This window comes from Aspergillus wentii (genome assembly GCF_001890725.1).
Source record: "Aspergillus wentii DTO 134E9 unplaced genomic scaffold ASPWEscaffold_9, whole genome shotgun sequence".
Classification (NCBI taxonomy): domain Eukaryota; kingdom Fungi; phylum Ascomycota; class Eurotiomycetes; order Eurotiales; family Aspergillaceae; genus Aspergillus; species Aspergillus wentii.
The window spans coordinates 1,457,653-1,480,207 of record NW_024467840.1 but is presented as its reverse complement, the minus strand read 5'-3'; the positions used below and the strand labels follow the sequence as shown (position 1 = coordinate 1,480,207).

The 22,555-nt window shown below is 48.0% G+C and overlaps 5 protein-coding genes across 5 annotated transcripts; 1 reads left to right on the top strand and 4 right to left on the bottom strand.

Annotated features, from left to right (window-relative positions):
* Positions 1-641: 641 nt before the first annotated feature.
* On the bottom strand, positions 642-3,217 carry ASPWEDRAFT_55174 (putative sugar hydrolase; the record flags this gene model as incomplete). Its single annotated transcript, XM_040838164.1, has 6 exons — positions 642-1,778; positions 1,828-2,105; positions 2,161-2,807; positions 2,871-2,934; positions 3,010-3,124; positions 3,185-3,217. 6 exons carry the CDS (start codon positions 3,215-3,217, stop codon positions 642-644), a joined length of 2,274 nt encoding a protein of 757 aa, XP_040684318.1.
* A 211-nt stretch (positions 3,218-3,428) lies between these two features.
* Positions 3,429-9,501, bottom strand: iml1 (GTPase-activating protein IML1). The gene has a single exon (XM_040836726.1). It carries the CDS (start codon positions 9,395-9,397, stop codon positions 3,887-3,889), a length of 5,511 nt encoding a protein of 1,836 aa, XP_040684317.1. The 5' UTR covers positions 9,398-9,501; the 3' UTR covers positions 3,429-3,886.
* Positions 9,502-11,006: 1,505 nt separating this feature from the next.
* Positions 11,007-13,530, bottom strand: ASPWEDRAFT_55172 (putative C6 transcription factor; the record flags this gene model as incomplete). The annotated part of the gene is made up of 3 exons (XM_040838163.1): positions 11,007-12,090; positions 12,162-13,064; positions 13,121-13,530. The coding sequence occupies 3 exons, from the start codon at positions 13,528-13,530 to the stop codon at positions 11,007-11,009; spliced, it is 2,397 nt and encodes a 798-aa protein (XP_040684316.1).
* Positions 13,531-16,656: 3,126 nt separating this feature from the next.
* Positions 16,657-19,347, top strand: ASPWEDRAFT_164998 (transcription factor domain-containing protein). The gene is made up of 5 exons (XM_040829899.1): positions 16,657-16,797; positions 16,860-16,988; positions 17,061-17,727; positions 17,771-18,286; positions 18,333-19,347. The coding sequence occupies exons 1-5, from the start codon at positions 16,721-16,723 to the stop codon at positions 19,083-19,085; spliced, it is 2,142 nt and encodes a 713-aa protein (XP_040684315.1). The 5' UTR covers positions 16,657-16,720; the 3' UTR covers positions 19,086-19,347.
* On the bottom strand, positions 19,276-20,773 carry ASPWEDRAFT_121132 (putative MFS transporter; the record flags this gene model as incomplete). The annotated part of the gene is made up of 5 exons (XM_040829046.1): positions 19,276-19,454; positions 19,516-19,909; positions 19,959-20,188; positions 20,237-20,297; positions 20,345-20,773. 5 exons carry the CDS (start codon positions 20,771-20,773, stop codon positions 19,276-19,278), a joined length of 1,293 nt encoding a protein of 430 aa, XP_040684314.1.
* Between the last annotated feature and the right edge of the window lie 1,782 nt (positions 20,774-22,555).

The following is a 22,555-nucleotide window of genomic DNA, read 5'->3' as shown; positions in this document are numbered from 1 at the left end:
TTCTTTCTTCTTTCTTCTTTCTTCTTTCTTCTTTCTTCTTTCTTCTTTCTTCTTTCTTCTTTCTTCTTTCTTCTTTCTTCTTTCTTCTTTCTTCTCGAATCACCGTCATTACGGCCGGTTGATTTCCCGACTTTACCCATCTTTTTTTCAAACCCTTTCTCTTCTTGTGGATCTTATTCTACGGCATGAGGAATTCGCCTGGTCCACTCACCAGTAGTACTGGCGATCATTCTCATGCAACGCTTTATTGCCACTTTCAATTTCTCGGAGACCATGATACCCAAGTGTTGTTCTTATCTCGTTCTATTCACGCATTGATACATGATCTGCTGAACATGATATCAAGATGCCTTGCCCACATTGGCTATTATGATAGTTGTGCATGTCTTTGCATATTTCTGCTGGCCTATTTTTCTGTTTGTACTATTTGTTGTCAATAAATGGATTCTATGACTGTTGATGTGGTGTGTTTATCTTGGTTTAATTTGAGAAAAAACAAACCCACTCCAGGAAACAATCCTAGTTTTTTAATACAGTACCCCTTTCAGCGCATTCGAAAACCAACATAATGATATCTTGTGTGAAGTATTAAACTTTGTATATCTTAAATAATGCTTAAAATGGCCATGGCTGGTATTGTGCTAACGACCAACCCAGACTACTTTGACATTCTGATAATCAGCTACTATGTCATCCCCCAAGGGTCCAATCTTGATCACTTTGAGCGTATCATGAGTCTTGCTGGGGTCGACAACATCAACCACTGTTTCTGCGGTCAATATGCCATTGACCAATAACTCGAGTCCATCCAAGGCATCCCCCTGCGGCACCTTCAACCTGGGGTTAATAGGTGTTATCGAGCCAGGACGTACAAGAATTGGCAAGGTGTCAAAGTCGTGTTTCTCAGTATACCACCGACCAGACTCGTAAGACTTGCCGTGATCGAACCACGAGATCCATTTCCCTTGATTATCCTCAGGAGTATGTGGTACATAGAACGTTACCGTTCCTTCCTCCGAGAAAACTGGGGCAACGAGCAAGTTGCTACCGAACATGTACTGTGTGTCGAGTGTATATGTATTAAGATCTCCAGGGAATTCGAGGAACATGGGCCTCATGAGTGGTGTACCTTGTCGGTAGCCGACCAAGGCCTCCTGTAGAAGATATGGGGTAAGGAGAATCTTGCGTTTGACGCAGTCCCGAAGGACGTCGGAGCAGTCCTCGCCGTAGATCCAGGGAACACGGAAGGACGATGAACCGTGTAGACGGGAATGCGAGGAAAGCAGACCAAACTGGACCCAGCGCTTATATAGTGCTGGTGGCGGTGTGCCTTCGAAACCGCCAATGTCAGACGCCCAGAAGATGTAACCTGAGAGCATCAAGCTTAGACCTCCCCGGAGAGACTCAGCCATTGCTTCAAACGTGCTTTCACAGTCGCCTCCCCAGTGGACAGGATATTTTTGGCCTCCTGGAGCAGTGCTACGAGCAAACAGGAGACTCTGGGACTGTCCTAGTCTTGAAGTCATAGCCTCATAGACGATTTTATTGTACAGTAGTGCATAGTAGTTGTGCATGCGTACCGGATCGGACCCATCGTGGTATTTAATGTTTTTGAATGGGATTCGTTCCGCAAAGTCGGTTTTGAAAGAGTCAACACCCATGTCCATCAGACGCTGGAGCTGTTTGCAGTACCATGCACAGGCCTCGGGGTTGGTAAAGTCCACAATGGCCATGCCTGCCTGCCAGTGGTCCCATTGCCAGACTGAACCATCTGTACGCTGTGACGGCCTTAGCAACCATGTCTAAAATTTGAGGGTATAGCTCTACCTTGATGAAGTATCCGTTTTCCTTGCCCTCTTTGAATAAAGGAGACGCTTGTGCAACATATGGGTTTATCCATACACTGATTTGAAGATCCCGTTCCTTGAGTCGTCTGAGGTATCCCCCGGCATCTGGAAACATCTCGGCGTCAAAATCAAAATCACACCACTGATAAGACTTCATCCAGAAGCAGTCAAAGTGGAAAACGCCCAGGGGAATATCTCGGTCTCGAAAACCATCCAAGAAACCAGTGACGGTTTGCTCATCGTAATTCGTGGTGAAGCCTAGCGGAGTTTCAGTTTGAGGCAAACAACAAGTTGGTCGAATTTAAGAACGCACTGGTAGTGAGCCAAAGGTTATAACTCCAGGATGGAACCAAACTAGGCCGTCCAGTCAAGGCCGTATATCTGGTCAGAACCTCTTTGGGTGTTTGTCCATATACTATAAAGTACTCCAACTCCTCGCCGGGAACCGAGATATTGACTCTGGTAGTTCGCTCCGACTGCAACTCAAGGCTGACCTTCCCCGGATTATTGACAAAGACGCCATATCCTTTCGAGCTGATATAGAACGGAATGTTCTTATATGCCAATTCGGATGACGTACCACCGTCCTCGTTCCAGATGTCAACCGTCTGTCCGTTCTTCACAAAGGGACCAAACCTTTCCCCCAAGCCGTATAGTTTCTCCCCCACCCCAATATCCAGGGCTGCTAACATGTATCCCTGTCGCTCAAAGAAGAGCCCATCTTCCCAGCGGGATTTGTCTGTCGTCTGGTCTCCGACATACCCGATTGATCGCCACGAGTGACCGGTGAGCTTTCCTTCAGTGCCAGAAAAGACAAAATCCATCTCATTCGGAGCGGTCTGAATAGCCAAGTTCAGATATCCACTGCCACATTTCAATGTTTTCTCAGAGTGTTGAATCTTAGTGTGACTGGTGGAAGAGTTCAGTTTATAATGGGGACCCTTGCCAACTTGGCCCGCCCTGGATAGACAAAGATGCCAGTTAGCGCTGCAATAAATATATGAATAAGACGATTTCACTTACCAGTGAACCAATTTGACACCGATAATTCCTTCCAACGGAGACGTGACATGAGCAGAGATAGTCGCTGCAGTTTATTTGGCAAGTGTCAGTCTCGGTTGAGCTTACTCGAACCAACACGATCATAATATTCTCAACACACCTGAATTCAACGTATCTCCTCTGTGTCTCTGCAACTTATTTAGCAGTAGATTGACACTGTCATCGTCGACGCTCAGTCTCTCCACATTGCTCATCCAGTCGATTCGAATGCCCTCCTGCAGGAGATGTCAGCCCTTTTCAGTAACACAATGTATCAAACAGAAGCCTTTTCGCACCCTCAGCCTCCACATTCCCTCTGTGAACCTCATTTTTAGGACAGAAAACGAAAATCACACTTAGTAAATGCAGGCTCAGTTGACGCGAATTCAAACATCTGCCCTCGCAGAGGACCGAGAGGGGAAGTGGCAGCATATTTGAAACGCCACTCGTACTATCCTCATTCAAAACGGACCTGTTACCAAGAGGTAAGACCAAGGCTACTAGGGTAGCTGGGGTCTGTCTTTTCAAGCGTGTGGTGGTGACAGGTTGAGGAGGGGTGAGGGGAGCAGGAGGATGTCTTTCTCTACGCGCCAATTGACGCGTTTTGATGCTCTGAATATGTCCACCAATCATTTCAAAAAGGCTTCAAATTATTACAGTAAGAATGGCTTTTGTTGAATCATATATTTAGTTACATTGATATTAGTTCAATCTTGGCCGTATTGATGGCTTGACGATTGTATTGTTTCCCACCTCTAGGGTAGAACATCTGAGAATTCAAGAGAGAATATGAAGTTATGGGATTGAGATGACTCAAAAATGGACGACAGGGGAATTAATATATCATATCAAATAGTATACACAAGGAGTAGATACTATGCTCATATCAAACGTGTTCAAATCTCATTCCTCAAACTTTTCCGTAATATTCATCATCAAATCCACAACACCAAGCAAACGTAAACAGGTGAAGGGTGTCATCATTCATTAATCTAGACTCAGTTCAGACCAATAGGTCGCAGAGTGGCGCTTCTTGGGCTTCCCTTATAGCTGAGGCTGTCATTCCGTGGCCGAGTTCTTGAATCTATAGGCGACAATGGTCCATCGTGTGACAATCTCGATGGTAGAGTTGGCGGAGGCGATATGTGATGACTGACCACACTAGCGGGAAGCTCAAGGGTTGGAATCGATGAGTCCATGATTGTCGTGGGCGCCGGTCCCACTCTAGTTGAGACAGGACGGGCATGTGACTCGCTGTAAAATTGCGCAAGTCGGGCTGCATCATTGCAGAAGTCCTGCATCCCGCTGAGGATATGCTCGGGGGCACGATATAAATTCGCAGCATCAATGCTTGGCTGCCCTTGGGGACTGGCAGGGATACTATTATCATGTACTGGACGACTGAGAGGCGAAAGTCTAGGGGAAACGCGGTCCAATGGATCATAGGTCGTTGCACGCGCCCGATACTGCTCCGGCCGCTCCATACGTTCATATCTAGGCATGTCCCGGCTAGCAGCACCCCGGGTACTGACCAGACGATTGGCAAGGAGCAAGAAGTCACCCTCGTCAGTAATCTGGGCCAGAAGGCTACCTGATCGATGGATATACTGCGGGTATTTATAGTCGGGTATACCCCAAGAGTATGACACTTCAACATCTGGAGGAAAAGCAGATCTTGCTTCAAAATCCAGAACAAAGTCAAACTTTCGTAGAATGGCCTTTTGATAATAGAGATTATCTGGTGCGCCAGGCTGCGCAAATGATGCCGTGCTGAAAAGAGTGGGAATAGGCCCCTTGGGAGGCGGAACTTTCAGTGCGATTCTGTAGGGTTTCCGGAATGGCTGCGTCTGGTCAATGGCACAAGCCTCAGCGATTGGAACCTGCACGAGTTTGAGGCCAAACTTTTCAGCCGTCGAAGCCCACGACACGACGGTATCTTCAATTAATTTAGGTGTCGTATTCATCCAGCTTAGCTCAATATGAAAGCAGTTCTCGGGGTTGTGTAAGCGATCATAATGGAGATCAATGACTTCTGGTCTGTTTGATCGTTTGCGAGGATCCACGTCGTATCTCATAGTCTTGGATAACATGATGGCTACTTTGTTCTTCGCCTTTGATGGTGTGCTCGGGAGTTGGGAAGAATTATCGAGGCTGTCATTCCGGAAATGCGTGGTTGTGGGAGAATCTCTAGGCATTTCTCCTGCTGGCGTTGATGGAACGGACTTGTCCATCCGTTTTGGAGGGAACCAGCTACCTCGGGATTCGGGGCGAGAGACCCGATATTCGCTAGATATCTGGTAGAAGTAGTTTCCATCCCGGAAGTTATGCCTCCTCTCGACGTGTTGGAATAGGCCATGCCTCATCAACTCATTTCCAAAATCAACTGCTTCCTCGCGACTGTCAATATCGCGGAAGTTTTGCAGAAGCCAGGTCGTGAATTCAAACCCTATAAAGCAGTTATAGTGCAATCGCCAATGCCACCTTCGATCCATCATCCGCACACCCTTATCCCCTTGGATTATCTGTGCAAATGACGATAGGATTATACTAGACCGTTCAAGTAGCTCGGATTCCGGCAACAGCTGGGCAGGCGGGTTGTCCAGTCCAGGGTCCGTAAGCAAAATTCGGTCTAATTCTGCCGCGACAACCTCGGACTGATTCCGGGTTTGATACATGATATTGAGGGGGTTCTGGTCTCTCTTTTGATTGGAAGATTCGAATCTCTTCTCCTCTGGAGGGATGTATTTATGTCGCTGCCACATATGTGTCAACTGACTGATCCCCAGTAGATGGATTTCTTCTTCATTGTCTTCATTGAATGACGGCAAATGGCGCCGGGAGCTAACATGCAACTGCATTGGGATCAAGACATAGCGAACCCTCCAAAAATGCAACTGCTGAGCTGGGTTGAAGAGATAGTCTCGATGACCGGCAATGTAATTGTCCGCGTAGTTCCAGTTGTACTCCTCAGCTGTCGAGTCTAGCCCTATGTTCTTGATCACGTATTCAGGACTCAAGATTGTTCGCATAGCCGGTGAATAAAGAGAAGGGTTGGTGTTCTTCCCAGAGGACAAGGTTGAAGAAGATCGATGCATAAATCGCGTCACTTCAATTTCCCCGCCATCGACACAAATCAATCGATGTATTGCGTTGCCCTTGGAGAGGAAAATGGTGGCACCATCACGCTCAAGACTACGGGTATCGAATACATTCAGTGACTCAAGGGCATAGTGTCCCGAGGCCTCGGCCACATCTTTTCCAACAACAATCTGAAAGCCGTGGGAGAGACGGGAGGAAATCATCTCTCGCAAAAGTACACATCTTGTCTTTGGTGCCTCAATCCCCTCGGCATCCTCGTTTGGAAAAACACGATATGGTGTTTGTAGATATTCAGAACCGAGCTCATTGGCCGTTGGGAATTCCTCGGTTGTCAATGGCAGAATGGCAGGGGACTTCAAGCTCTTCCATTTTACCACAGCAACATGAGGAGGTCTTGGATATGCATGCTGCCAGCGCCCGAACCAACTAGTATCACGCAGCACCGCTTTGGGAGTATTACAGGGATTGATAGAGCGGACCCAGGGTGCTAAGGCTCTACTGGGCGAATTCTTCCCAGATGAATCGCGCATGCCTGGGGTAACTGTCACTTCAAACCTAGGCCCCGGTTTCTTGGGTTGGTTTGCATTGTGATCGTCCCCATTGTAAGGAATCTCTGTGGCAGTGGTTGAGAATGATTCGGGAATTTCTGGGTGTTCCGGTTCATCTGCATCTTCAGGCTTTTTCTTCGGTGGTACTTTGATGGATATGGGCCTTGTCGGGGTAATGGCGAGTTTCTGGGCTGACTTTTGGGGTGTGGGTGGCCTTGATGGCTGGTCGACAATGGTGGACGTTGATGTCGACTCCGAAGGACTCAAAGACTCCACGCTTTTGGTATCCGACAACGACCCTACGGAAGGCTTTTGGTTTGACATTGGCAATGCTTTGACATGTTCTACGTTGACCTCCGTACTCGCCTGAGCCCTAGGTGGGGTGGCGCTCAACCCTCGAAGGGCAAAGCTGATTGTACGTGATATCCGCGAGCTTCGTGTCGCTGATGGGGGTTTTAACGCAGGCTTTTTAGGCGAAACAGTTTTAGTCGAGACAGGGCTTTTGGGAGTCGAGAGAGATGTGTCAATCCTTCGAGGAGTCGCCCGAACAGAATGGTCACGTTCGCTTGGATTAGTCTCGTGCTCCCTTAATCGAGAGATAGACCTTGCAGAAAGACGGTCATGCGCACCGGAGCTTGCAACAGGAACATCAGTATCACTGATTCGCTTTGCTTTGGGGGATTTTCGTGACTGCCGGCGTTTGGGGAACGGCTGAAACACTGTGTCATCGTAATGATCCATCCAGGCAAGCACGGATTTTTGCGTCTTCTTAGAACCTGGCACCATCATATCCCTAGGATTAGTCATGTTCTGAAGAAACGCCTCTGGCCGTAAACTATCGCTCAACTGGGGTTTGTAGGGCGAGTTATGTCTAAAAGAAGATTTTGTGGGCGTGATGCTGGCTGGACTTAGGCCAAACCCAGGGTTGGGCACCCTAGAAATACCCTGGCCTTCTAAAAGGTAAGGAATGGAGATATTGGACTGCTCGCTCTCCATAACCCCCATCATCTGGATCTCGTACATGCGAACCCGTGGCACAAAGACTTTGGTTTGTTTGGTGACGGTGAAGGGGATTGGCGCATTGGGGTCATTCTTGAGGATTCTTCGAGCCTCTCGATATGTCTCAGGATTCCAATAGGAGATATCAAGCCAATGGGGGATGCCGTAATTCCATTCCTTCGACCGTGGTGGGAATTGATGCCCATGGTTCAATCGTGAAAAAGAATCATAGGTTGATCTGGGAGAGAGATGAGCTGTCCTACTGGCGAAGCTTGCAAATGAGTGGCGCATCTCAGGTGAACAACCACCACTGGGTATTTCGGCAAATGTGGAAGTTGAAGGTCTTCGCACGGGTTCTCGATATTTGAATAAAGGTACGGAGTGAAGAGGCATCGGACTAAGGCAAACCAAATCGATGGCTATACCTCGATTTGCGAGGGCGTCCGTGGTGGAAGCCAGTGATTCATATGACACTTCAAAAACACCACTACCTGGTGTTATGACGATGATCGAAGTTCCTGTATGGACCATGTCACGATCGATATGATCAAATGCTAAATGGGACGAGGCAAGGTGGATTGCTTCTAATATATTGCCACGGAGGGCGGTGCTAGGTCGCCCTGCGATGATTGCTGGGTGATGTTTGGGTGTCGTTTTGCAACCACTGATGGTGGGTGTCTCTGTATCATCCCTTTTAAGAATAGAAACATCGCGGAGGAAAGTCCTGAAATCCTTTTTTAACTCATCCAGAATCGTGGTCCAGTGACCACTTGCCATGTCGTTGACTACCACACGATAAAAATCCCTTGTTGGGGAATTATTCGGAGTAGGAATGCTTTTCAAATTCTCGGAAGTGAGTGTTGACAGGCCTGCACTTGCGGACGCATCATATTCAACCCGTGTGAATAGCACTATCGTAACCAAATGCCTGGCATCAGAATTGACCCAGCGTTTGAACAACTCAGGCAGAAACCCGTTGATTACCCTGCTGAAAAGAATATCCCCTGTACCTTCAGAGTCAAAGTCCCACATTTCCCTCGACATCTGGATAAAGAGAACATATTTCGCAGATTCACTGCGGAAAACTGGAATGGTATGTGGAGAGAAATATCCCGAGAGAACCTTTTTGCCCCGGATGAAGATGTTCTTCACTGTCGCCTTGATATGGCCCACGAACAAAATCTTCTGACCTTTGTAAACAATTCTATCCGCCAATTCAGACATGACCAGCCGCCACATATCTGACCGAACCAAAAACTGGTCACGAAACGAGATATCCACATGAGACGCAGAACATTGCGCACGCTCCACAATAGATATCAGGACCTGGGATCGGTTCTTGAAGCCAAAGATATTAGCAACGCTGCTGGTCACTGAGATCTCCAGTTTTGGGATACGAGATCTGATCTCCTGCGGAAGCGGTTTGACCACAAATAGACATCGACTCTGCAAAGGCGTTTTGAATTTAGACTTGGCATCCGAGTGAAGGGTCGAACTTGAGTCGACATGACTATCCCGCATAGACCTGGGCCCATGATCAGATTTATTAGAAGCCTCCCCAGAAGACGAAACCGGCAAGATCTCAATCACATCACCGGCTTGCACACCGGTATCACTAAACGCAGCCTGATTGAACAGGATCTCCTCTCGGGAGAAGGTCTCATCATGGACCCAGAGCGAACATTGACGTCGATCCAACCCATTCAAAGATAGTCGAATGGTAGGTTCGTCCAGCGTTGACTGTATGTTCTCATTGTCGTGAGAAGCAGTACTGCGAGATGCTTCCAGCGAGCCAAGAGTCTCCAGACTGGCCGCGCTCACCTCCCTCAGGTGCGAGCGCTTCATAGGGCCACGCAGAGACATTTTCTACCCCGATATCTTGCATCGCAATGATGATTGCGACTGTCCCTGCTGGACAATGGATTGACGTGGGACGGGGAGACGAAGAATAGCAAGTTGATGACAATCCGGAGGTTCTTGTCGCGGAGAAACCAGCAACGAATCGATTTCCCCGGGTCCACCCATGTGACGTCGAGTCTGTAACAGGCAGGCGGTATGAACACCAACACATGATCACACGTGATTCATGTCTTAGGCATTAAATCCCGGGATTTGATCTGCAATTACGGGATTTGAAGGTCTCAAAGTCCCAAATAGTGGGGGATAATATGGCTAAAAACGGTAGAATTGACGGATCACACACAATCATGGCAACGTCTAGCCCCTTGAAAAGAAAGAGGCTTTTTGATCTACAGCATCTGGACCATGGATACCGCTCAAGTATACACTAGCTATGGTTCATCGATTGACAGATCCAACAATCGTGAAGAGGGAAAAGAGGAAAAGAGAAGAAGCAAAAAATAGAGGATGGATGGCTTCATGTACTATGTATTTTGTACCTAATCTACAAACTCGTCGTATTAAGTATTCACTTACCTGTAACAGCTGTACCGGTTAGTGTGTTCATTAGAAAAATGATCCGTGGAGTGAGTGGAGTCTGTCCGATTCTTTGGTCTGATGGTTCGCCGCATCGAAAAGAATTTAACCCCTTCAAAATACCCTAGAGAGTCAGTAATGCCGTGTATGTTAGTGGGAAGGTAGTTCGATGATCCCATGTAGAGTAAAATGTAAATAGGGTATTATCGCCGTTGGTATACCCACAATAATGCTGCCCAAGATGTGCATGTTCACGGCATTTGAGCCGGAGACGACAGCCAGCAATTCATAATTCGTTGAAAAGTGGATGCAGTCCACAAGAAAGCGTCATCATGAACCCCTAGGTAGATAGTAGTACTGTCATGGTTGATAGTATGGATGGTGCATACCAGCCACGTGGATTATTAGGTATGTTGGCGACTCGAGTGGCAGTAGTGGTACGTACTTTTTCATACCTTCGGCGAAAAGACGGACTTGTCACCTAGTGACAGCAGAAAACAAGGTTATTTTGTCAGCAAAGATAAATGAGAGCGTTAATACGGAGTAACTTGATCCAATAAAAATGGCGCTGAAGCCGGTCTGTAAAAAGGAATCTAACAATCCAGGGATTTTCCATAAACATTAGATGGCACGAAGGAAGCCCCGGCCATTAACAAGTTCATATCAGCGTGATCCATAGAGCACATCATGTCTTCTTATCTCGGTATCTCGTCAATCTATACAATAATATTTCTTTTCAAAAGGACTCCTTCATGGAACGTTCTGGAAAGGCAGTCATGTAGACAAAACGTCATCCAGAGATGCCCGAAATTACCCCGGCTGGGTCGACCAAGCATGACGAGTAGGCATATCCCATGATTATCAGATGTATCACAGATGGCAAAAGGGACATCGGGGTGTTGACTGCCCATGGCCCAAGTACAGGGCGCGTGGTAGTAGTTAGTTTTTCCCGAGATAATTACAGGTTTCATCCTGTCAGTCGGGAGCTATGTTCTCGACAAAAAGAGGCCCAGGAAATATTCTGAGACCCATACACTCATTCCTCTTGCTTGATACGAACTTCAGGATCATGGTGTGAGAAAAGATCCTTGCAGATGAGCCAAGCTCTTTCCGAGGACGGATCTGCTGCAGCCATCTTTTGCAGCCAGGCTAAGGCCTTGCTGGTCTGTCGTAAAGCCTTCGCATAGTCGACGGTGCCTGGTTTAGCTCTAGTGAATAAATCAATCAAGAGAACAGTTGTACACTGCACGATGTAATGCAAAATGCATGACCAGGGTGATAGACGGTAGAGCCAGGTAGTATCAGGTTCCTCTGGTAAGAGGTCGAGCATCTGCCTGGCAGAATCAACACAGGTGCCTGCCATCGCAACAGAGAAGTTCTCAGATAATCCACTCTCACAGGGTTGCCAAGTAAGGCACCGAAGGCAAGGTTGAGAAAGAATGATCTTGGTACTGTAGAAACAGAATGCTAGCCACAACCTTTGCCTCTCAGAAGAACCAGTTTCGTGGTCTCCGGTGAATTGAAAAGATTCAGGAAGGCCAGAAAGCCAAGCTTCAGTCTTGCTGTTCAAAACCGAGACGGCCTGTTCAATTTCGCTCCAAGAGTTCCACGCAGCTCCCGGCGCATACAATGTGTCAACGGATTCTCGCATAATCATCGTCAGGTCGGCAAAGTATAGAAAGCAGAGTGAATTGTTCGGGAAGAGAAACTCCATTGCACTGGAAACAATTTGCTCGCATTGTTTCCGGGGGGTTGGCACTTGGAACCCTGAAGCCTCCAGTGTTATGGTATGTTCTTCTGTAGACTGTTCCGATCCCTTTGGAAGCAAGTTATCCATGAAAATAGTCCGGGCTTCGTGGTCAGTGATGAGTTGTGTAACCGTTTCGTAACCGAAGTCTTCCTCTTCAAAAGGCACTGGAAGGGGCGTGGTGAAAAACCCTTCACTGCTGCTTGGGGGACGCCCAGTCATCACAGAGAGCAAACTATCCAAAGTTTGAAGAGACCACCAGACTCGGTAGCGGGCTTCTTTCGAGGTGCGCACGGGGTGGTTTGCTTCGCTTCGTAGGTTCAATCCCATGGTTACAGCCGAACGGATAGAGATATTGCAAATTCTCCATGACCTAACAAAAAACCAGCACTAGGTCAGAATCATTTCTCGATGTGGTAATTCTTAGGGAGAGGAGTAACGAACCGGTTAATTTGTCCCACAGCTAGAAAAAAAAAGGATGTCAGTCCCTCTATCTGCACTTGTTGCAAATTTGAATGATCTAGCAATATGGTATTGCTCATGCTAAGCTTCCATGCCCTCGAAAAGTAGACCATGTGGTCTTCATACCCAGGGTCCATGCTCTGCTGCGCAAGTTGAGAATATTTCGCGGCAATGGCGAACACTAGGTTCAGTATCGCCATCCATCTCTTCCCTGGCCACAAGCGTGGATTGTCATTGTATGACTTGAACTGTTGCAGGAAGAGCATCTTGCCAATTATTGGGAAATATGGGTGCACAGACTCAAAGTAGCTGCCCACGAGACTATCAGCAACCGCTTGAGAAGGCCGTTGCGATGCATCAGACCCCTCTAAGAGGATTTTCTTGTCATCCAGGAAGAAATTGACGGATGCAACTGAAAGACGATCCTCTCTGTGTGGATTTGAACTCGGATTCCCTGGCATACCTTGGTTCTGCTCAAGCTCTCGTTTCAACCTGTAAAGCCATGCGATCTCGGAGTGCTCTCCTACGAACCCCATAGCCTGGGCCTTCTCGTCACGATTGAAGTCTTCGTCGGTGTAGTCTGCTGCCCCCAACGAGGAAGCCGGGATAACGTTCAGAGGGCCCGAAGAATGGGGGCTGTCAGACATCATAAGGGGTGGTGGGGTTGTCGAGTTTCGAAGACTATGGAGGAACTTGTCTCTGTTCTGGAATTGATTCTGGAGGGGGTTTTTGTTAGGATAAAAACAACCCAGAGACAGAAGATAATATCTCACTTCATTTAGTGTCTTCTCGACATGCTGCGCAGCCTGATGGTCCAACGTTGGGAATATTTCACGCATCAAACGCTCAAAGACCGCCACCTGAACTTTTAGATCTGTTATTTCCCTATTACCCACCGTTAGAAACACAACCAGTAGTCCTTGAAACGTCACACAACACACTTGGCCGTTTTCTCCCGCTTTCGATCGCCATACGAGCAACGGGCGCCCGTATCCAGGCATCTTTGACACGATGGACGGTGTCCACTACATTTGGCTTTCTGCTCGCGACAGTTCTCGCATGCCCGACTGACTCTTCCGCTACTGGTCCATTGGCTCGAGTTGGCTGATCTGGGTATAGGCACTTTGGAAGACCAAGGCCGGTCGCCAGCAGGGACACGGGAGGTACTAGGAGAATCTTCAGAGAAACCAGGGGCTGTTTCGACAGTAGTGTTGACCTGGGGCCCAAAAGAAGGTTGGGAGTAGCGGCGCACAGTCCAGTCTGTAAGTGAAGAGTCATCACCTTGAAAACCCGATGAGGACGATGAATAGGGCGTGTAGGGGAAAGGAGGAGGACGGTTGCGGTCACCCATTTTCAATGAGGTATTACCGACCGACCTCCTTTGCCCGTCCTTCGAAGGTGTGCACGAGGGCTTAGGCGTTGAGACACGCTAGCCTGGAGCAAGGTAGGTTGGTTGATACCTCAGATGGTCATGAAACAGGATTAAAATACAGGATAAAAACGACGGCAATGTAAGAAAACCCCAATACGCTTTTGATGAATGGTGGCAGCAAAGGTGGCATGCCATTCCTCCGAAGATTAGCGCGCTATTGGTGAGATACTATCCAAGGGCAGCCCGATGGGTGATGGGTAGCGCGCTTCGTGGTAGGCTGGAGGTGAGTACCGGGTGCCCCTTTGCCACAAGCGTGTGGTAATAATCGGCTCGCTTCCGATGTCGACCATCAAGGAACACCTTTTTGAAAAATAAAAAATCGGAGGGACAAAAACAAACCCCAGCGTTTCAGCATCTCTTCATCTGATTATCATCTTTTCCCATCGAATGTTGAACATCTTTGTGCTTGGCAGCCTCTTTGTTGGTTGCCTGCTTAGCTAACCGCCTGCAACTCACGGGTATCTGCGAGGAATGCCGAGAACTGGCCGTGTCAACTTTATCCCATCACTGTCGACAAAGCAATGAAAACCATCACGAGAAGAGCAAAACACCCAGGGAATTTGAATATTCACCATGGAATCTTCCTGGATTTTTTGCCAAAGTGATCCAGAAACTGCCAGCGTGAAAATGATGGGCTACCGTAACCCGTTGACGATTGAATTTCAAGCCGGAAGCTACTCAGCTTCCCAAACCGATTCTCATGGTAGCACACTATGAGCTTATCCACCAAACGAAGCCGACAAATCCGTGAGAGTGACGCCCGTGTCAAATCATCAGTGTCGTGTGTGGACACCTTTCGAGGGTTATTCCGTCGCTTCAATGCCTTCCGAAAATCGAATGTGGTCTTTTCTCATACGGAGCATCTAGTTGATATCGCCTGGTACGTCGAAGGCCAAATGAACTCGCCATAATACCCCGAGGGGTGTGTTGATGCGGTTATCGGCAAAGCAGCAGCTGACGTTGAAGGGCATATATCAGATCGTGAACATCCCGATCAAGCAGTCGACTAAACAGCCTCATCGTATCTGCAAACTTTCTTTTCCCTTTTTTACTCGTTTCGAGACTTTTGCCTGGTGATACAGACGACCTGCTGTCGCCACCCGGAAGCATCCAACGTTCAAGTTGCAAAGTCCCCACAACACATTAGTGCAGAGAAACCGGAGTTGGCAGTTTTAGACTGAGCACAACGAGGGTAAAATAAGGGCAACAGGTGGTCTAATACCTTCGCAAATGATACCTTCAGTCGGTAGTGCCGGCTCTATGGTGCCAACAAGGAGGAACAGATTGCGCGAGGTACAAGCTCCTTGGATGGGATTCCGAGCACTTCTTTTTTTCTCGGTCGTTGCCATTGTGGCAGTGCATAACTTGCATCGTCACGGTCAGCATGTGCCACCTTCATATACAGGAATACATATGTTCAATGTAGTCTGCTCGGCAGCGTGTCAAGGATTGACATCTCGTCTCTTTGAAAAAATATGAGGAGAGAAGAAAGAGGCAAAATGAGAATGCTGCCGTGTGGATACACCAGTCCACTGTGTTGGTTTTCAGCGACCATGGCATAAGGAGAGAGTAAGATAGTCTGTCTGCACACTTCATGGGCATTTCACATCCAAGGGAAATCCTGGAAAAGGCAGATAATTGCGAGTCTAGGCCGAACCTGCAACTCGAGCCAGAGTAAACAAAGGTGACACTATTACTAACTACCATGAAAGCTATGGCAATTCAATTGGCAGTTGCACGGGCTTTGGCCGCTTCATAGAATTATCCCTCCGTATGCCATTCCAAACAGCCACCAAGTATGCGCTTTTTGTTGTTCTGAAAAAAGAAAGCAATACATGCTGTCTTTCGCCGCAATTTTTGGGGATATCAATGAAAGGTAGGTGAGAAATGCAATTATCTCGACTGACGAAATGGCATTAGCTCGGAAGACTTGTTGATCAGCACCTCTGCGTCATTCTGCGCTGGCCTGTTTGGGGGGCGACGGAATTCGCCACTTCGTAGCGTGGATGAGGTAGGCGGTTGCTGCTAATCAACACCAGCGCAGTTAGCGACAGACTAGGATATTATCATATTGACTATTATATACAGAAAGTACTTGCCTTTGGTTCATGATGGAAATGTTCTTACTCTTGCTTTTTTTCTTTTTTCCCCGACTGGTCTCCAGTGCAATTATGCCGTGTTAGAGGATCTGCAACACGCGCCATTTCGTCATTGAACTCAGAATGGCCATCGCCGATGCATGAAGGTATGAAGACATGGCATGAAGAAATATACCAGCCCATTTCAAGGCCACAATGCCCTGTACTCGAGGGTTGATAAATCCAAACGGACAGACAGAATGTGGTCGGGGGAGGGAGGTAGAAGTGCGCTTGGCGGTAGCGGCGCTGCGGGAAACAGTGACCCCGACAGGAATCGCCACCTCTCTTTAGGCCATCTAGGCACGTTTATTTACTAGCAGATTGGATCAGAAAAGGTAGAAGATCGCTTCTGCTATGCCTGGTCTGCTCTGGAGGTAAACAGACAATGGACGACCGCAATGAAGCGATCATCTAGCGAATGTTTAAATTGGTCCAAATTCTTTCCGGGATATTACTTCCGGGAGGTCTGACCAATGAAACCACGCAGAACACGTGGATTCTTTCTTACAGGGAATTGATATGATCGGTGGCGTATTCCCTTCTTTTATCAGATTGCAAGGGCACACTGAATGGTATATATCATTATCCAGGCTGGAAGGGAAGTGGCAGACGCGAGATAACCATTCAGAACCATTTATGTTCATTACTTATGCCGTCTGCCTGTACCTGAGCAGTGTCTTCCAATCAGCCATACAGTAATAGTTTTAGAAACTTTCCAGCACCAGGAATTAATTTCTGCTTTCAATTCTAGATTCTCTCTATGCTATCATTTATTCTAACTTGTAAATCTGCACTGAAGATCAAGCATCAGGCTCGGCGGATCAATCCGAACGCCGAGGCTTGGCACAGTGACAAGAGTCATCCGTCCTACTCCACGCCCTCTGCTCATGAATGATCCGCAGAATGGTACGACCGTGTCGTTTCAGGAACTACATTCTTTGGGATAGTACGAGACGCCTGTGTCATGACCAATGAACCCTCGAAGACGCAGCAGAAATAGCGAGGAGGCCAACGAGTCCACCAAGCGCCAGCGGAGGAAGTTTGTCGCGTGCGTATATCCACGTCTTTTCCCAAAATCAGTTCTGGATCATTCTAGCTAATCTCTATCAGCTGCCAACGGTGCCATGCGCATAAAATCAAGTGTTCTGGGGATCAACCATGTGCCAAATGCGTGGCGGTTGGCTGTGCAGATGAGTGCCAATATGCCCCTCGAGATCGGCAGGTCAAAGTGAACGAGAGGTAAGTTTAAGCTATTTCTGGGGGAAAATTCCCTAAAGCAGCGCAGTGCATTTCGCTAATCGCTATACATAGCTATTTGGATCTTCTTCTATCGGAAAACCGACGATTAAGAGAACAATCGGGATCCTCGGTCAACGAGGCCGAAGCTACAAATGACACCGAAACCGGTCCGCCCCGAACAGCAGCAGAGATACCCGATGAGAGCAGCACGGGAGTAAGCAACCCTCTAATTGGAGATCGGGCGTGGTTTCATCCCTACGCTCCTTCTGCACCTCCCATCTTCATCGGCGAGGCAGCCTGTACGGCCTTTGCTACCCGTTTTCGCCGTTTTTTAACGGGCAGCAATGCGACTGCCCACATCCCGCGGACGCAGTATGTGAAGGATTGGAATATTGCTGCTGCCAATGCGGACAATGTGCAGTGGCCAAGCCTGCAGCAGGCCCGACTGCTGGTGAAGATTGCGGTGTATCAGATTGGGTCCGTGTACCACTTGCTTCTGCGGAAATCGACTTTTGAGAAGCTCGAGGAGATCTATCAGACGGGGGATTTTGACAACACGATCAACAAGTGCAAGTTCTTTGCATTGTTTGCCTTTGGAGAAGCATACTCGATGAGAGCCGAGCCGGCCTCGGGATCCCGGGTCCCAGGGACTTCGTATTTTGCGCGCGCCATGGGTCTACTCTTGCAGGTACTACCGGAGAGGATGATCATCACTCATTTGGAGACATTGTTGTTGTTGGTAAGTTTCTCTATCAGATAATATGGGCTAAGCTAAGAAGTAGTCATTATTTTCTTATTACCTCAACCGACGCCATTCGGCCTACGTGCTGATCGGGAGTGCGATGCGCCTAGGCCTATGCACCGGGATGAACCATAATATTCCAGAATCGCAACTCATCGACCCGGTAGAACGGCAACATCGCCTACGGGTATGGTGGACAATCTATATTTTCGACCGCATGTGGGGTTCGAAGATGGGTGTGCCATCGCAGATTCTCGATGAGGATATACACCTGGACATGCCATCCAGTATCGATCCGCCACAGCTGCACGACGAACAGTTTTCAGACCCAGAATACCTCACAGCCAATGTTAAATTGGCTCGGATTGTGGGAGAAACAATCGCAAAGCTATACAGCCGGCGGAAGTACAGTGAAACGTTCCTGCAGCGGGTGCAAAAGCTTCTCAAGGCACTGAAGAACTGGGTGGAAACGTTGCCGGAGCATATTCGATTGAACCAGGATGACCTGGAGGCTAATAAGAAGCACATCACCTCGCTGCATCTTTCATTTAACCAGGTGTGCTCTGAAGAAAAGAAATATGGACTTGGGGCTGACTGAATAGTGCGTCATTCTCACCACCCGACCGACGTTGCTACACCTTCTCATCAAACTGAGCGATAATGGCGGTGCAACCAGCAACCGGGGCGACGGCTCTGAGGTCGTATCTCAGCCCGTACTGACCCTGGGCGAAGCCTGCATCCACGCAGCACGCCATTCGTATACCATCATCCTGAGCAAATGGATCAAGGGCTCACTACCAGTCTTCGGCTACTTCCACGCGCATTACCTTTTTTCATCAGCCCTAGTGCTAGCCATGTCCAGCTTCGTCCCAATCGGCAACCCAGGCGACCTAGGATCATTCACAACAGCCCTCGAAGTCCTCCGATCGATGAGCGAAAACGGCAATCTCGCAGCGAGCGAATTCTTCCACAACCTAGAACAAGTCAAAATCTGTCTCGACCGCTACCGCGAAGAGCGACAACAACGCAGAGGCGATCGAGGAACCGGCGAGAAAAGAAACGGAGCAGCAGCTATCGGACCGGGCGGTATCACCGCCTACACACCAACACCGTCAATGGGCTCCATCATGGGCCCAGGCGAGGCGGGAATCGGAGTGGGTCAGAACTACGGCACGGCTGCTAACATCGGCATGCCGGTGGCGGACGCGGCGGGCGGGTTCACGACGGCAATGGCGTTTCTGGAGCCGACGATGCAGGACTTTTTGGCGCAGTCTGATTTTGACCTGGGGATGTTGAATCCGGTGGATACGTTTATGAATGATACGGAGAGTTTGTATACATATCACGGGTTATAGTCTTAACAAAATGTATTCTATGTCATCTAAATCTATGTCATTATAAATCATCTAGGTCATATGCATCGTAATTATCGCTTCGAATCCAAATCGAACTTTTCCTCCACCCATCGCTGCATATCCAAGCCCCATCGCGTGATCGTCATGACGAGTAATCCACCGATGATAATCAGAATCACGCCTGTACCTGTTAGAAAGTATACCAACAAAGCAAATCCAGAATAAACAACTTACAAATAGTAAATGCCAACCCCACCCCAATGGCATCAATCATAGGCACGACGGCCGCTGAACTCCCCGCCGAGCACATATACTGCACAATGTACTTCCCGGCGATGACTTCGCCTCGTTTATGCGGGAGGGCCTCTACTCTCATTAGCATAACCACAAATATAAAAGAATAAATGAATGGGTGAAAAGAACATACCACCCGCATAAGTATTCAACCCATTAAACGAGCCCATCAACCCCATCCCCGCAAAAAATGCACTAATAATCGGCACCACCATGCCGCCCTTTTCCTCCTGCAGCGTCCACCCGTAAATGAGGGTTGCGATGGGGAGGACGCCGAAGAGGGTGATGATGCCGCTATTCAGACGGTCTTGAGGCAAACGGACGCCATCGCGTTTGCGGATGTAGCGGCGCACGGTGCGGTCGGAGAGTTTGCCGCCGAGGACGCTGCCGACGAGGAAGCCGGAGCCCGGGGCGAGGTAGAAGAGGCCGCTGACGAGGCCGGAGGTGAGGTGGAAGCGGGGGTTGAAGATGGAGCGGGCGGAGGTGAGGAGAGAGTATTGGAAGAAGGCGAGGAGGCCGCAGGTGAGGTCCTACATCATTAGTACGCAGTATGGTGTGTATATAAGGTGAAGCACTCACAGCAAGGAAAATGTTGGGATAAACCCAAAGCTTGATAATCCTGATCGGATTGAACATGCTCAGGATGGATAGGGGAGTGCGTTTGACCTCGACTTTTTGTTTCTCTTTCTGTTCAATGTCTGGGACGAAAATAAGAGAGAGGGCTAATCCGAAGCCTGCCATTGCTACTTGGAGCCAGTAGATGATGCGCCATTGGGAGAAGGTGACGATGAGACCACCGATGCAGGGTCCTATACATGTTAGTATACATATCTACTGTATAAGTCAAGAGAACAAACCAATTGCAGGCCCAGTCACACTTCCAACCATGAAGCATCCCACTGCCGTCCCACGAACTGCCTGGCTACAGTTAGCATCTTATCTGGCATATAAAAAGAAGATCATACAGGCTCAAAAATATCCGCCAAAATCGTCTGACCAGACACCATAAACGAGGTCCCCGTCAACCCGGCCAAAATGCGCATCGCCGTAAACATGGAAAAGTTGATTGATGCTGCCGTGCCAGCCGAACAAGCAGTGAGGATGGAGATGGCAATGTTGTATGCATTCTTGCGCCCGATCAGATTACCCACCGGACCCCAGATGAGCGAGGAAAAGCCCATGGCCAGGAGGACGCCGGCGTTGGTGACGTTGATGATTTCGGAGGTGGTGTTGAATTCGTCTGCGATTTCGGGGGTGGCTGGCAGCAGAGAAGTGCTGGAGAAGGTGACGGTGAGAGTCATCCAGCTGACGACGAAGAGGATGATGCATTTGCGCCAGACTGGGATGGAGTAGTTTTCATTGTGAGGTTGTTGTTGTTTTTCATGGTCTGCCATGATGATGGATGGTATGGGGAGGCTATACTGTATGTACAAGCATTCAATGGGAGAAGAGGGTCAATTATCGTGAATATCATGTTATTATTATTATCAATTATTCCGTATTCATCAAATGCAGATAAACAGAGAAGAAAGCAGTATAAATACTGACGCTGTCTGGATTCTTTTCCGGCGTTCGGTCGAAATCGCCGAGCAGAATGGCAGATATTTTCACGGTGGAGCATTCGGTGTCAACGGCCGAGATGCCTATCAAGGATAAATGATGCATCACCTTGGATTATTGCTGCATCCCTGACTCATTGCACTCTCTGCTGCATTATCTATCTATATATAAGGTAGCAGGTATCAGGTATCAGCCCTTGCAGTAGATGATGTATATCCTACAATCCTACAAATAGACTTCATCCCTATCAATCAGAGTCATGCAATTGGAGTAGCGGTGACTATCAATTGAGTCAAGATCTTGAAACAGGTCACATACTAATTGTCTGCCACGTTAATATCGCAGATTCTAGATGTTCTCGATGTCCATGGAAGATATAGATCCCAGTCGTTAACGGGAACTATGGAGGATGTCACTGCTATCTGATAGATATCATAGTGGATGAAAAGACTGATTGCCAAGCAGTCTAGACTGATATATTTAACTGTCAAGCAACAGTTCTTGGCGAGATAATGACCTGTCAGTGATACCATGTTCCATCACACGGAGACATCTATAAGGAGATATGAAGGCCAAGGTACCTATTGTCCTATTGTCCTATTGTAAGTCCATAGAATTCTTAACAACCCAATTATCATTATGTATCACTGTCACTGAAAACCAAGTCTCGAGTCCAACTTGTATCTGAATGCATCTACCGTACTACTCATACTACTCGACTCTGACATATGAGTGATATGACAGTGAACCACAGTTCGTCCAGCCCTACCACTTGGCGTCTATCATTCCTTGAAGCAGACAATAGATATCTCCAGCACTACTGGTTGATGCTATACCAAGACTTTTTCTCCCTCTTTCCATCACCTTCAAAGCAACTCGATTTGCCGCTCAGGCCGTGTGAGTGGGGGTCCTCATCCAGGGGTCTGGCCAATGCTGTCCAATGGTTTGCCTGAATTGACTTTTCAGCCAGGTACAGGCACAGAAATAATTCGACAATAATACAATATAAACTGAGAGATATCTTGATGATTATTCTAATTATTCTAATTATCCCAATTATCTTAATTATTAGATAAGGCATGCATCCATGATGTAAGAAGTAAGAAGGACTGAGCCTCTGAGGTGAGAAAGGAGATTACGGTACCTTACATTACATACGGACCCTGCCCCACTCTCAGGGACCAATTAACCTTCTGGACCCTGGCGCTAGTCTCACCCCCCAGACACTCACCACCAAATTTTGCGTCCTTTTGCTTTCCTTCTGGGAGATTCCCTCGTTGATCTTCATACACACAATACATCCCATACACTCCTTTCATACAGAATGCAACTCCTGAAGCACTGCCCCAACACTGAAACAAGAATGGATCGCCTCTGCGAAATCAAATGGCCCGCAAATAGCCCTGTCGCTGCCCCATCTTAATAGTATCCGATGATGCGGCCTTGTTTGTCCAGCAACTCCTGATTAAACGCCCTCGTGGCCAATGAGATCATGGAGGGCTAAAAATACCACCGGCCTCCTGTCTCTCTTTTCTTTCGCCTCCCTCTTCTCTCCCCTTTCTTCTCTTTTTTCCTCTCTTCCTCTTTCATATTTTCTGCTTCATCTTCTTCCTCTT